General features: G+C 36.1%; 1 protein-coding gene and 1 long non-coding RNA gene across 4 annotated transcripts in view; both read left to right on the top strand.

The window, feature by feature from the left end:
- Positions 1–5,757, top strand: part of tapas (tudor domain-containing protein 7 tapas) — a 35,108-nt gene extending 29,351 nt beyond the window's left edge. For all 3 annotated transcript variants that reach the window (XM_017621422.1, XM_017621423.1, XM_017621421.1), the window contains 8 exons: positions 23–527; positions 1,959–2,695; positions 2,779–3,153; positions 3,216–3,331; positions 3,391–3,667; positions 4,918–5,066; positions 5,294–5,445; positions 5,516–5,757. In XM_017621422.1, the coding sequence (XP_017476911.1) occupies positions 23–527; positions 1,959–2,695; positions 2,779–3,153; positions 3,216–3,331; positions 3,391–3,667; positions 4,918–5,066; positions 5,294–5,445; positions 5,516–5,757 (2,553 nt within the window). The remainder of the gene's footprint in view (positions 1–22; positions 528–1,958; positions 2,696–2,778; positions 3,154–3,215; positions 3,332–3,390; positions 3,668–4,917; positions 5,067–5,293; positions 5,446–5,515) is intronic.
- LOC108366932 (uncharacterized) lies at positions 5,752–7,959 on the top strand. Its single transcript, XR_001848176.1, has 2 exons — positions 5,752–5,819; positions 5,935–7,959. It is a non-coding gene; the product is annotated as an uncharacterized LOC108366932 (long non-coding RNA).
- The last annotated feature ends 6,237 nt before the right edge of the window (positions 7,960–14,196 follow it).

The following is a 14,196-nucleotide window of genomic DNA, read 5'->3' as shown; positions in this document are numbered from 1 at the left end:
CTCTCTACTTTATTCATTTTAGAACGTCATACCACCACGCGTTTTCCAATTCAACCCCAAACTCGATCCTATCACATCGCTGACACAGTATTGTGTGGTACGCCGTTATGCGCCTCCTGCTTTTAGCGCAATACGTTCGAAATTCTCACGCCTCTATCAGTGTCGTGTCAATGTGAATGGCACCATCTTCTCAACATACCCCAATGAATATTTGCATGAACATCTGGCACAAATTTCATGTGCACAAAAAGCCATTGAGCTATTGAAATTGCAAGAGGCAAGACGTCCATTGCCGTTGTTTTCGGAGGGTGATGCCGATCTTATTGATAAACTCTACAATGAGTTGCACCTACATCCACATGGCATATTTGCTAAAAATATACCCGAAATGTTCGAGGAAGCGTACCAACAGGCATTGCCAGAACATTGGTGGACATTAGTGCAAACGTCGCCCAGATTCACTACAGAATCGGCAACCAACAATGCTGTGATTGTGTTTGCTAACGAGGAGGCAGACAAAGACAAAGGTAAGCTGATATTGTAAATGAAAATGGACTGATAAAGTGATATCAAAGTGTTATAAAATTGTAGACGTAGGTAAGGTTTGTATTAGCAAGAATTTTAATATTGCAATCAAAGCTGTTTGGCTGCTAATGACTATCTTTTTCCTAAATTTGAGGCAATCTTTATAATCGTTAGACGGCATTTCTTGATCATAACCTCAAAGCAACAAGACATGATCGATAGAATAAACTCGAACTCTCATTTGACATCGAAAAAAAAAACATAAATTATAGATAAAATATGAACCGAAATTTTAAATCAAATGTGTATCGTAAAATTGATAACCGTTACAGTCGGAGTTTTCAATTGTTTATATGGAGTAAAAATTCTTACTACTGTTAAGTGGCTCATTTTTCTAATCCTTGTCTTGACTTTGTATAATGCCTACATACAAACAAGACAAGGATTATAGACCTGAGCCACTTAACAGTAGAAGGGTTGAATGTGTAACGACACAACCAAAATTCAAAAAATAAAATTCCTTGAGAGTGTTAAGTGGCTCACTCTCTTGTCTTATCCATGTAGTGGGACATGCGCCACTTAACAGCAGTAATAGTTTTTTTTTTTTTTTTTTTTTAAATTGCTCGTTATTGCAGAGTTCGTTATTGAAGAGTTCGATATGTACATACATATGTACATATATTAGATCAATCGTAAGTAAAGTTATCAATCAACTTGGATCACATCATAGCGTCACATCGCAATGTCAGCAGTTACGAAATAACTTGAGTGGTTCAACATGATATTCAGTTGCGCGTTCGATCATAGGTTGCATAGCGTCCGTATTCCAATTAGCCATATGAATTTCGTCCAATACGAGACCGTTGACCGTTGTCTGGTTTGAAGTAAAATAAACAAAATTGCTTCGGTTAATTCCAATTGGTAATTGTTTTCCCTTCAGTAACCGATTACTGTAAAACCAGTTGGCGATTTAAACCGCAGTAGTCATTGAGCTAAATGTCAATCTTATCCGATAAAATTCGCNCAGTAACCGATTACTGTAAAACCAGTTGGCGATTTAAACCGCAGTAGTCACTGAGCTAAATGTCAATCTTATCCGATAAAATTCGCTCCAAGGCGAATTTATATAAGGTGGTGTTACTAGCTCAGCTGATTTTGTGTATGGGTTTCGCCGCACGGCTTCTGATATCAAATTGAAAAATTTTGTTTGAATTTCTACACACACTCTTACAAATTTTGACAGTTTATGCCGCCAAAGCAAAAACAAAATACGTGTAAATTTTTGTTTTTGTACTCCTGCTATCACCTTATATTAATTCGCCTTGATTCACTTCAATTAAAAACAAAAATCGCACGCACATTTTATTGCTGCTAAATTTTTTAAATCTTTGCTATCAAAATTAAAAGAACTTTTCCTACTCTTTCCCAATCAGCTGGCGCTACCGGTGAAATTATACAAATGGATGGCATTGCTCTACCCTGGAAGCAAAAGTATTGGCAATTATACATCACATACTGCGCTTCGACGGTGGATGTGTGGGCGCGCTTATTCGGCAAGGAGTATAGCGAACGTTTCGATGCAGTTATGAGTGAAATCGATACACACATGGCCACACAAAAGACACGTCCACTATCGCTCGCCTGCAAAAATATCTACCTGGTGTGCATCAACGAATGTTGGCATCGAGTGCGCGTCGAGGAGCTGGATAAACCGAATGCAACAGCGCGGTGTTTCTTCATCGACTATGGCGATAGCGATTGGGTGGCCGTCAGTGAGTTGTACATTTGTGAGGCACAATTTTTACGTTTGCCTGCGCAAGCAGTGCCCTTATCACTATTCGGTTTGGAGGATTTCGCTGGTAATCCGAATGCGCGACGCCATCTTGATACGATGTTGTCAAGCAAATCAGTGGTGGGTGAGATTTTGACCAAAGAGAGCGATTTTTACAATACAGAATCGAGCGCCTGTGGTAAAATCCAAGTTGTGTTGTACGATACCTCAACCGAGGAGGATGTGAATTTGAATCCCTTATTGCTGAGCCAGATTTGCGATGACACACCGCCTCCGGAGATTAAGCATAAGGGCGCTACTAATGTGCTGGTGTCGCATGTGAGCGAAGACGGTGATTTGTATTTGCAGATACTAAACAGTGACTTCAAATATGTGCAGGTATGTAAAGTAGGGGAAGGAAGGTCGGGGCATGTGTTGCTTCAACGATATTTGCGATTATTGAATGTTTTATATGATTTTAGAAATTAATTCAACAACTCATCGAGTCGAAGTTCAAACGCGAACAACATAAGATCAGTGCCAGCGATTTGAAGCGCTCTAATCTCTTCCTGATTTGTGATGATACAAATGGCAGCGAGACACAATGGTATCGTGGCGCACTAACCGACATGCCGAGCTATAGCGCTGAGGACGAGGAATTTGATATATTCTATGTGGATCATGGTATAACCCGACGAACGCACATTTCCAAAATATTCCGGTTGGAATCATTGAGCACAGCGTTGAGCAAATTCCCACGACAAGCGATACGTGCACGTCTACACAATATACCGCCCATAACAAAGAGCATTGTGGGACGAATGCGCGCCTTGCTGCCAGCCAATTGTGCTGCGTTTGTGAGTAGTCTTTGAGGAGGGGCATGCTTAGTTATGGACCAACTAACTTTGTAACGTTTTAGGTAAAAATGAACAAACCCGGCAAATTGCCGTATGTAACAGTCTATCGTCGCCATGAGAGTTCGGATATGTTGTGCAATATAAACGAGGATATACGCATGGAAGCCGAATTAGAGTGGTCAATATTTAAAATTACATATCTTTATAATATATAATGATGTTGTTTTTTTCTTGTAGTTCTACGGCTTCTAATGGTGAAGATGATGATGTACCCGTTAATGGCAAACACTATGGACTCGCTAAGAATGCTAGTGGCGGTAGCCTGAACTCACCTACAACTCAACAAACATTTGTCGAAATGACACGCGGTCTGACGATCACTACTTCAGTGCCAAATTCACCACAAAAGGTAGCTGAGCTGCCAAAATTACAAAACTACGATGCGATACCACGTGATCCAAACGATTTTCTGGAAGTGCGTGTCACAATGTCGGCGAATCCTTCAAATTTTACGGTGAGTTGGGAGGTATTTTTCATTAATCTATGAAGAGTTCGAACTCAGTAGTAGTTATTCAGGATATGGGCGATTCTTATAAAGATTTTTTTCATTGCTGGTGTTGTAAAAGCATAAATCTCTTTAACATATTTTGGAGAATGCAGCTACAAAGACGGTTCTTGTTGTAGCCGCTACAACAACAACAACAACACGGTTCTTGTCGAAGAAATATCTGCGTAATTCTGGTAGCGCAGATTAGGGATGTTCAAAATCGTTTTTTTTTTAATTAATCATATTTTTCAGTTTTTTTTTATAATTTTGGTGCTAATAGTATTTTTCATTTTGAACCAAAACCGAAATTCGGTTTTTACATTCACCAGCAGTGTAAGGTAATTATTTTGTATACCTTGCAGATAGAATTAATTTTATGGCTTTCCAAAACTTCAAAATTAGTACTCAATGTTTACCTAAAGGCCAGTATGCAGCTCTGAAGAAAAGCAAAAAATTCAAATTTCTTTACGGCAGTTCTTAAGAAATTTGCTACGCTGTCTACTACAGTTTTCTAAAGTTTTTTGTGAAAAAGAGAAAGATTGAGGCAACAGGCTGTGAAGTATCAGAGGTCAAAATTCCTTGGACACATACACGAAATAATGGCGAATTTTTTCTTGACCGTTTTCTTGAGAGCGGCATACTGGCCTTTATCTGGAAGGTAAGCAAAACCGATTGTGAATATCGTATTTGACTGTTAAAACATATTTATTTAAATTATGGCTCCTATATACAAATCAAAAGAGTTTATGTTTTTAAATTAAAGTTTGCTTTTGCATAAATATGCCAAATCCTTTATTAATCTTCTTATTTTTGGAAATGAGGTTTTTAAATAAATTAAGGTACAAATATGTAATTGATTGGCTATGGCAGCAGTAAGTAAATTTAAATAGGAAAATGTTAAAAAATAACTTGCTTTCCTAACATAATAGAATGCAATACATATTAAAAATGGCGTTGTAAAAAGAAAATTAATTTTAATCATATATCGACGTTTCTTTTAATTTTGTATATATCGTTTTGTTTTTTTTTGGTAAACTGAAAAGATCAGGAATTAATCCAGTTTTTTTTTTAACGGTTTAAAACCTGCATAAAAAAACGGCGGATGATCGAAAACCGATCCCAAGCTTTTGCCTGAAGAAGAGTTCAAGTCTTGGGATTCATATGTTTTTTATACATATGTATAGTACATGAGCTAATCGCATTTAATCTATCCTTAGATTCAACCCTACAAAGACTATCCACGCCTTCGTGATCTGATGAAGGAGTTGCAAGAGTACTGTGAAAATAATGATGAATTCATACCGGCTGATATGGTGGAAATAGGACAGGCTTATGCGGCCAAGAATCCGGATGGTTTCTATCATCGGTGAGTTCTGCTAAACATATTACTAGCACTTTTCATTTAATGTTTTAATGATTTTGGTACTTTTTTATTTTGGTTAATATTGGAACTGTGTTTTTGGATTTGAAAATTTTTGAAAAGCTCCTTCAAAATGGTCTTAAATTCTGCTTTTGCGCAGCATTAGAAAACTTATAAATATAAATTTTTACTTTTACCTTAAATAATCCTATCCTTATATTTTATATCGACAGCGTTGTTGTGGTGAACACCTACAATGGTGATATGATACACGTTTGTTTCTGTGATTTCGGTGATATAGCTATTTTACGTAGCGATCAATTGAAAATATTGCCAGCCAAATATCGTCAATTGCGAAAAATGTCGATTCAAGCTAAATTGCATGGTAAGTAGATTTGGAACATTTTTAAAATCACCGCAAAATGTACTCAATTACTTATTTTTTTAAATCATAGGCATCACCGCCGCGCATGGCGACTGGAGTCTGGAAGATTGTCTACGCTTCCGTCAGTTAACAGTCGGTCAAAAATTTGTAGCGTCTATAAAACGTATTACATATGATAAGCTAGGTTCACCTGACACACCAATACTCGAGCTGGAATTGATTGATGTGACTACAGATGAAGATGTCTATATACATGAGATATTATTGAAGGAGCAACGTGCGATTAAAAATGGTGAAGTCGAAAGTAACTAAAGCTCAGACTAAAAGAAGAAGAGCGAAAAAAGCTATTTCTTAACTGTATACTAGATTTTAATGTAGGTTAGCGAAGGCATTTTTTGTTTATTATTTGCCTTTTGAAGGCCTTTTGATTTCGTGTGGATCTATTTTTTTTACTAACTTTAAAGAAATTCTTATTTCATGCGCTTTCAGAATGGAAAAAGAGGATAAGGATAAGGATAAGGACAAATACTAAGGAGAAGCCAATGAAAAGAACATGTTTTGTAGAAAAGAAAACAACGTAAAGAAAAAGCAGCGCTTCTTTCTGATTTGCGTATTCTGAAGAAAAGTTAATCAAATTACACTTGCGCACTTTGCAATCATGCGTTCCTCGAACTATGGTTTTTGCTGACTTTAGTTTAAAAATTTCGCATAGCGCTTCTGCTTTTTAAATCATAATTATTTTTTAGTTAATCGTTATTTTTTGAAATTCGTTGAATTAATCTCATTACTCTAACAAGCATTGCACTTAAATTGAAATAAAAATCTATACTTTAAATATTCGTTTGAGCGTGAAAGTCACATTCCGTACATTAATTCTCATACACAATACATTTTCGCCGCGTTTTGTTGACATTTTTTTTTTTGAGCTTAGTCATTTTAGCTATTAACTCTTCGCAAGGGTTGAATTCTTCTAACGAAATTAACTATTTTTTAATTATGAAATTAAAATAAATTAATTACCAAACGAAATGAGACTTCGACAAATATGCGCGATTTTTGTAAGCATACGAAGATATTACGATTTATTATTTTTCTTTTTAAAATGTTTATAACGAAGTAATTTAGTATTTAAATTATTATTAATGTTATTTTATGTAATACACGCGTATTACTAAAGATTTAAAAGTGAAATATGTAAAAAAAAACGTAAATTAAAGATAATTAAAGAATGAAAATTTAAATCTAGTGCGTAAATAAAATGATTCGTTTAAAGAAGTGTAGTCGCTGAGACCAAATGATATTGTTGTTTGCTAAAAAGGTCATTTTGGCAAATATTGTTAGCTACTAGCAAACTATTATTTTTGCTGCTATGAATGTGAAATAAATTATTTTTTTTTATTACTGACATCGGTAATTTGTGACAAAATGGTTAAGGATAATCAGCAAGACATTAAAAAATCACGTAATTAAAAGAGAAACGAAAGATTTAAGCGTAAAACGGAATAAGTGTTTACCATTAAAATGGAACAAAAAAATCATGAAAAATTCCCGAAAATGTAATAAATATGAAAATATAAAATCTATCCCTGAAGACAAATATCCATATATTAATTCTACCATATTAAATAGACAGTTTATTTGTGTTTTATGAGCATAGAAGTTGAACAAATGCGGTAAATTGAACTAAAATTCAACATAACCAAAAAAAACAAAAAACATTTATCCTGGAATTTTCACCTGCGAAGCGAATAAATTTGGCGAAGCGCACGGTTTGCTGAACACAGCTAAAATTTGCATAAAGATCGTTCGCCACGCAAAGCAATTTGTAAAATCAAAAAAACTTTGTACAAACTTGTACAAGCGAACACTCTTAATATAAATTTAAGGTGTGTTCGCCAATCTGTTCTCTCGCAAGTGCCAATACCAGCTTTATATATTAAATAACCAAATTGTTAAATGTAATTACAAAGAAATTTAAAGAGAGAAATAAATCATTTGAAAGTTAAAATAACTACCAAATTCATACAAATCACAGACGGCTTTTCACAGAACTAATTACTTAGTTTTGTGGACTAAAACTAAAATGGCATCAGCAAAACACTGCGCTTTAGTACTAAGGGCCAGTTTTTCAGTGGCAGTTTAAACTTAGATCACTGAAAAACTGGCCCTACGAAACAACTTTTCAGCGAAAAAGTTTTCCCATTATAAAGACAATTTATAATACTTTAACACAATGTTATTGCAGCAATTTTAATAACTAAGCATTATAATTTACAAAAGCAATTATTGGTTTTATAACCCTCTTTTAAAGAGATTACTAAGCTTTTGCAATATTAAAATGTATACCAGTTACAGCTATTTTACAACTACTTTAAATGATATAGTCTTCTTCGTAAAACCTTTTGTGGCATTTTGTTCGACTTTTTTTGCTCAATTCAGACGCAATTTTTCAATATGCAAATAACCCAACATACTTACCTAGTGTGTAAGCCTCAAAATTAATATATGTATATACATACATACATACACATATATGTCCACAGATATACATACATTCTTCATATGCATATGTAGCACTTTCTTCATATGCATATGTAGCTACATATAAAGTATCTATAGGGGTATCCACGATCCGGTGCATACTGTCTAGCATGGTGCATGTTTGGACACATGAAACAACAACAAAATTTGCCAATCATGCAATCTATGCAATATGCTAGACAGTATGCACCACATCGAGAATACCCCTTACCTACTTCCAAACACCGGCGTACATACATGTTCTATACGCAATAAAATGAAGATCAATGTGCAAAACGCAAATTCTATGCTAGTATGTTCTTTAGCTCTTTTGATTTATTTTTTGAATCCTTTTCGTTCCCACGCCAAAGGTTTAAAGGACTATGATTTGAGGACATGTGTTTCATGCGCCAGGACGCTTATTGGGGAATGCTGTCGCTATAATGCGCTGGTTAATGTTCTCGAGAGAGCAAAGGCACTCAGGTAAATTGATGGGGGGAGAGGAAAGAAACATCTAGCGCTTTGCTATCTCTACTGCAGCTGCCATGTAAAGAAGAAATTCAAATTCACTATTTCTCATGACAGAAATATGCTCGGAGGTTTGCCATTGCCTGTCGAGGGGCGACCGCTGTTAAGAAAAAACCTTTTTTCTAAATTTTTTGCCATGTTGCTTGAACCTAGGCGTTGCGGAGTGGAATCGCGCACTGCTTACCACTGCACCACAGCGGTCGTAAGAGTATCGAATATTCTTCAATGTTGATCAATTATGCATCAATAATTTTGTTAAATGAAAATCCCTTTTTTATTTGAAATTTTTCGTTTTCCCTTTTAATAATTCTTGATGCAAAATATCCCTCAAATAGGGAAATTACCCATTATATGGCATCACTGCACTATTCTCCGGTGAAACATCGTTATCGATTCTGTGTTTTATGCATGGAGTCGAAGACATCGATAACGATGTTACCCAAAGATTAGGGCACATGTGATCGGTAAAGCAGTCGTTGTATTTAACCGGAAAGAAAAATAATTTTCTGGCTGACGTTTGTAATTTCGGCGCCATGTTATTTTCTTTGAAAAGTAAACGAAGAATGAGAAGACTAAGGGCCGGTTTCTCTATCTCCGGTTAACACTAATCCCCCGGTAAACATCGTTACCGACCTTATCGACTCCCTGTTATATGCATGGAGTTAGAACGTCGATAACAATGTTTAACCGGGGAGTTAGTGTTAACCAGAGATGGAGAAACCGGCCCTAAGGGCCGGTTACTCAATGTCTGGTTAACACTAATTTCCGGTTAAACATAGTTATCGACGTTACCGACTCCGTTGTATGCATTAGAGGTATACGCCGCCGAGCCACGCCGCCGCCGCCGCCGCCGTTTTTTGTCATTTTTCACGCGCCGCCGCCGAATTACGAAAATATCGGCGCGGCGGCGGCGGCGGCGGCGTTCGGCGCCTAAGGAATTTTGTACTACTCGTAAACAACACTATTTTAGAAAATGAAAATTACATTTTTAAAGGAGTTTTTTTTTGCTTAATTTGGGCCACTGAACATTTCCAAAAAAAGCGTAACTCAGAAAAAACATAGGTAACACGTTTTTCAATCGAAAGCGTTTATTACAGTTAAATTAGGGTCGAATACTGGTAATCTGACAATTTTTTTCCGCAGTAGACAATTTTTTTCAATACTACAACAATACTACTTTTTTATATGCTACAACAACAAGAAAGTTATAACACATCTAAAATTTTAACGCCAATATCTCAGAAAGCAGTTTTAACAGAAGCGCCCTTATTGCATCTAACTCCTCAATTATTGGAGATAAAACAAAGATAAGTTGATTTTCCTGTGTATTTTTTTTTAATATTATAAACACACTTTTAATAAAAAGCAAACTCTTTTTTTGCTAATTTTTGCATTCGTAACTTATTTTATTCTGGAGTCCCGCAGACGTATACAAGTACTAGGTGGCTGTGTGAAAATTACGTTAGCATTTCTAAGTGGTGGTCAAATCCCAGGAAGGTTTTGCTCCCGCGCATCGCAATGTCTTCTACACAGGTTTAAAGTCCCCCTTTTTGCTAAAAATTACTATTATTTTTCATTACATTCGGTTCTCCTAAGAAAAATTTGGCGCTTTATATTTTAGTGGAAATTTTAACCATCTATAAGCCATTTTTTAAACAGTGGGTAAAAAGGCCCGTTCTGGTGGGAGTTGATGGGTTAAACTTTTGGAAAAAAGTAGACCAAACCTTGTTTTCAATACATAACCCCCAAAAAAATCGTAACAACTCCGTAATTTAACATAACGGTTGATAAGATTATTGCAAAAATTTATTGACAGCGATACAAATTACCCCAATAACTTGACCTTTTAAATTTTTGTATTTCTTTAAATTTAAATAGCACATACGGATTTGTAGAGAACATAGAGATGTACATATGTATATACCTCAAAATTTCGTGTGTTCGCCCATCCATCAGCGGCAGACACTCAAGATTTTAATGCAAGTAGAAAGTAATGTAATTTAAATTTAAAACTAATTCAATTAATGAATTAAATACAATTACAATCTGAATTGCCATGGCGAATGCCTAAAGGTGCCGAGATGACAGGACAAGATTAGTAGCCTCATGGCTCTTTGGAATCTACCTTATGAACAGTAGCGCCGGCGTCTCCAGACGCGCCGGCCTCGCCGCCGCCGCCGATTCTTTTTGAAGTTGACCACGCCGCCGCCGCAAAGCCGTTCGGCGTAAACCTCTAGTATGCATGGAGTCGAAGACGTCGATAACGATGTTTAACCGCAGATTAGTGTTAACCAGACATTGAGTAACCGGCCCTAAGCATAAAGAAAATATGCAAGCAATTTTGTAGCACATGTTTGTGCTTACCAGTTTATTATTTTTGTACGTGTTTCTGAAACGAATCACCGCGCACCTCATTTTAATTACATTTGCACAAAAAATTTATGGAAAATCGCTTAAAAATCACTGAAATAAACCACCGACAAAATAATACATAAAGAAAGAAGCAAAACAGAAATAGGAAACTTGAAAAGTACGAACGTCACACGGTTTTTTCTCAATTGCTATTACAAATGGCTGCTTCTCAACCGATCAGATCTGTTCTAATTGGTTCATGATGTTTAACCTATAGTTAAGTGTTAACCAGGAATTGAGAAACTGGCCCTTAGTAGCGAGGCACTACATAAATAGTTTTTGTTAGTTTTCAGATACATAGGTACATACATATGAAAATACTACATCATCAAAAAGAACGTACTTGCAATGATCAAAAGAGCCAAAATTTAATTTATTTCGGCATAACAGTTTCCCCGCTACTGCGCTGTTAAAGTAAGATAAACTGTTTTATCGACACATGTCAAATATAACTGTGCTACTACTACGCTAGTGCACAAGGTGCATCTATATAAGGTGGTGTAACTTGAACAGCTAGATATGATATTTTTGTCTCAAAACTAGTACAACAGAATGTCATCCAAGACGAAATGGTGTAACTTCAGGATGTCAACAAAACGAAATGGCGAAAATGATCTCCTATTTTCTTTCGTTTTGACATCCTGATGTACCAAAAAGCAATAACAAAATCACGCCTTGGCTAGTGCATACACTAGCGAGCTACTAAATGTACTCGTTGGAATACCAACGCTGACAGATGTTTAACAGCCAACCTGCTTGTTTCCCGTCTGTTTTTGACTTTTCTAGTCAGTTTGCTCAAGAAACGCGACAGTCGCGCTCCAAATTTTTGCTTTGCATTTGTATGTGAAAAGTGAATTCTGAAGTGAAGTAATTTTTCTAAAATAAATACAAATTAAGCGACGAAAAAGCCAAGCAAACCATTACCAATTAGATTGCATGCCTGTTGCGTGAAAAAATTTGAGATATTAAGCGAGCGAAAATGGATTGTGTTAAATTTATTTACGCCGCAACGTCTCCTATTGAAAAAGCAAAAGCCAACAGATACCAAACGCATTCGTTTATTATGGCGTCCGCCATCAAATAGCAAATTGCCTGAGCAACACATGAAATGTAATATTTGTGTGCAAGCAGAATTAAAAAATAAATGTGTTTGTGTTTGCGAAAGAAATTGCCGAAATTTTGAAAAAACACATAAAAAATAAAAAAATAAAACAGGTCTGCTGAAAACAGTATATTTTTCGCATTGAGAATTTAGTGTCGGCATCGGCATCGACTTCGGTTTATTGTGGTGGGCCAGGTAATAGAGAGACAACATAAAAATTTTGGAAGAACACTGACCAGCGTTGTCCAATTACATACATACAAGTAAGTAACTTTTGGAATGCATTAAATATGTACTTATATTTACTCATTTATGCACAATACACGGATATGTGTATTAGTGTACAAAGCAGCAAAAAAAAAAACATACAAATTGCTTGAAACTTTGAAAGGTTTTTTGTTTGTTTCTGTTGAGTTTTACTTTGCTTATGTTTAACCTTTTATGTTTTTGTAAAAATTAGCAATCGTTGTCCTATTGTAATGGATTTTTTTTCACTTACTGAAGTTTTCTTTACTTCAATTCGCAACTTTAAACTGCTAACATCAAATAAAACTTTTTCCATTTGTTATAAAAGTATTTAGGTTATGGGCGATGGAAAGGACAATAAAAATGGGATTCCTCAATTCCGGGGAGCTGAATTTGACGATTGGCAGTTCCGAGTCAAAATTCACCTGGATTCTCTTAATTAAAGAGGAGGATAAGGGTGAATTCCTTAGAAAGGATAAAAAAGCCATAGACCGCCTGGTTACGTTTGTCCACAATGATTGTCTGAGTTATATTAGGGGGGAAAAAAAATCAGCGAAGGAAATGTGGAGTAGTCTAAATGAATCGTTTGCAGAGAAGTCTGTGCTAAGTCAGCTATTGGTACGTAAGCAGTTCACAACGCTACGCATGCGAGAGGATGAGTACCAGGATTGGATTGAAGGATTGGTTTGAAATCTCAAATTATCTGGAGCTGTGATGGAAGAGAACGATGTTTTAGCTCAATTGTTTCTTAACTTATCGGAGAAATTTGACCCTTTGGTTCCTGCTCTTCAAAATCTAGATGGTAAACTAGATTATAATCTTGCGAAGGTACGTTTAATCGCAAAAGAGACCAAACTAAATAATAGGGGTATTGGAGAAAGGCATGATAAGACTGCGTTTTATAATAAAAAGAGTTTCAAGAGAAAAATAAAGTTCAAAGGGAAATGCCGTCGCTGTCAGAAGTTCGAACACAAAGCCAAATATTGTCGACAGGGAAATGCCCAGTCTGGAGATTCAAAAGGCAAAAGCGGTAACCAAAAGCTAATTTTTAAGTTAGATTCTGGGGCTAGCGATCATTTGGTAAATAATAATTTATTTTTTGACAAGCATCACAGGATTAGGACATAAAGGGAAAAGAGGTTTAAATTATTTAATTAAACATGATATGGTGGAACACAATGTAGAGATCCTTTCTATGGCACCCGCGCAAAATCGAAAAGGTTATTGGAGAGAATACATTCTGACGTTTGCGGATCGATCGACCCGATTGGCTATGATGCCTCCAAGTACTTCATGACATTTATAGATGGCTATTCGCATTTTGCTATGACTTCATTAATAAAAAACAAGTCTCAAGTTTTGAAGTATTTAAAGAATACGAAGCGATGGTAACAGCAATGTTTGGCAAATTCATATCAAAGGTAACTGCGGATCAAAGTCCGTACTCTCCTCAACAAAAGGGAGTGGCAGAGCGTTTTAACAGAACGGTAGTCGAAAAAGTTCGTACTATGCTCATAGAATCTCAATTAACCAAGGGGATGTGGGACGAAGCAGCGCTATCGGCAGTGTATATCATTAATCGAAGTCCACCTAAGTCGTTAGATGGCCATGTTACACCTGCTGAGTTGTTTTATTGAAAAAAGCCTGATATATCGAAAATACGTATATTTGGTTGTAAAGCTATGGCCTGTATACCAAACCAAAAAAGAAATAAGCTTAATGCTAAAAGTCAAAAGGCAGTAGTGAATGATTAGTAACGCAAGTGAAGAAGACGAGGAACGCTTTGAGGATACTACCGGATGCTAATCAAGAATCTGAACCTGCACTATGCCGTGAGCAAAGAAGACGTAACCTTCCCGGTAAGCTTCTTGATTTCTTCACCAGTTATACTGCCATACTGCTTCAAATTTTCCCCTAGATGCTCCAAAAAATTTTAAGGACAT

The sequence above is a fragment of the Rhagoletis zephyria genome, unplaced genomic scaffold, assembly GCF_001687245.7.
Source record: "Rhagoletis zephyria isolate East Lansing unplaced genomic scaffold, Rhagoletis_zephyria_1.1 Rzeph_scaffold_02454, whole genome shotgun sequence".
Lineage (NCBI taxonomy): Eukaryota > Metazoa > Arthropoda > Insecta > Diptera > Tephritidae > Rhagoletis > Rhagoletis zephyria.
The sequence above is the reverse complement of the archived record's forward strand: the minus strand, read 5'-3'. Positions and strand labels throughout refer to the sequence as shown.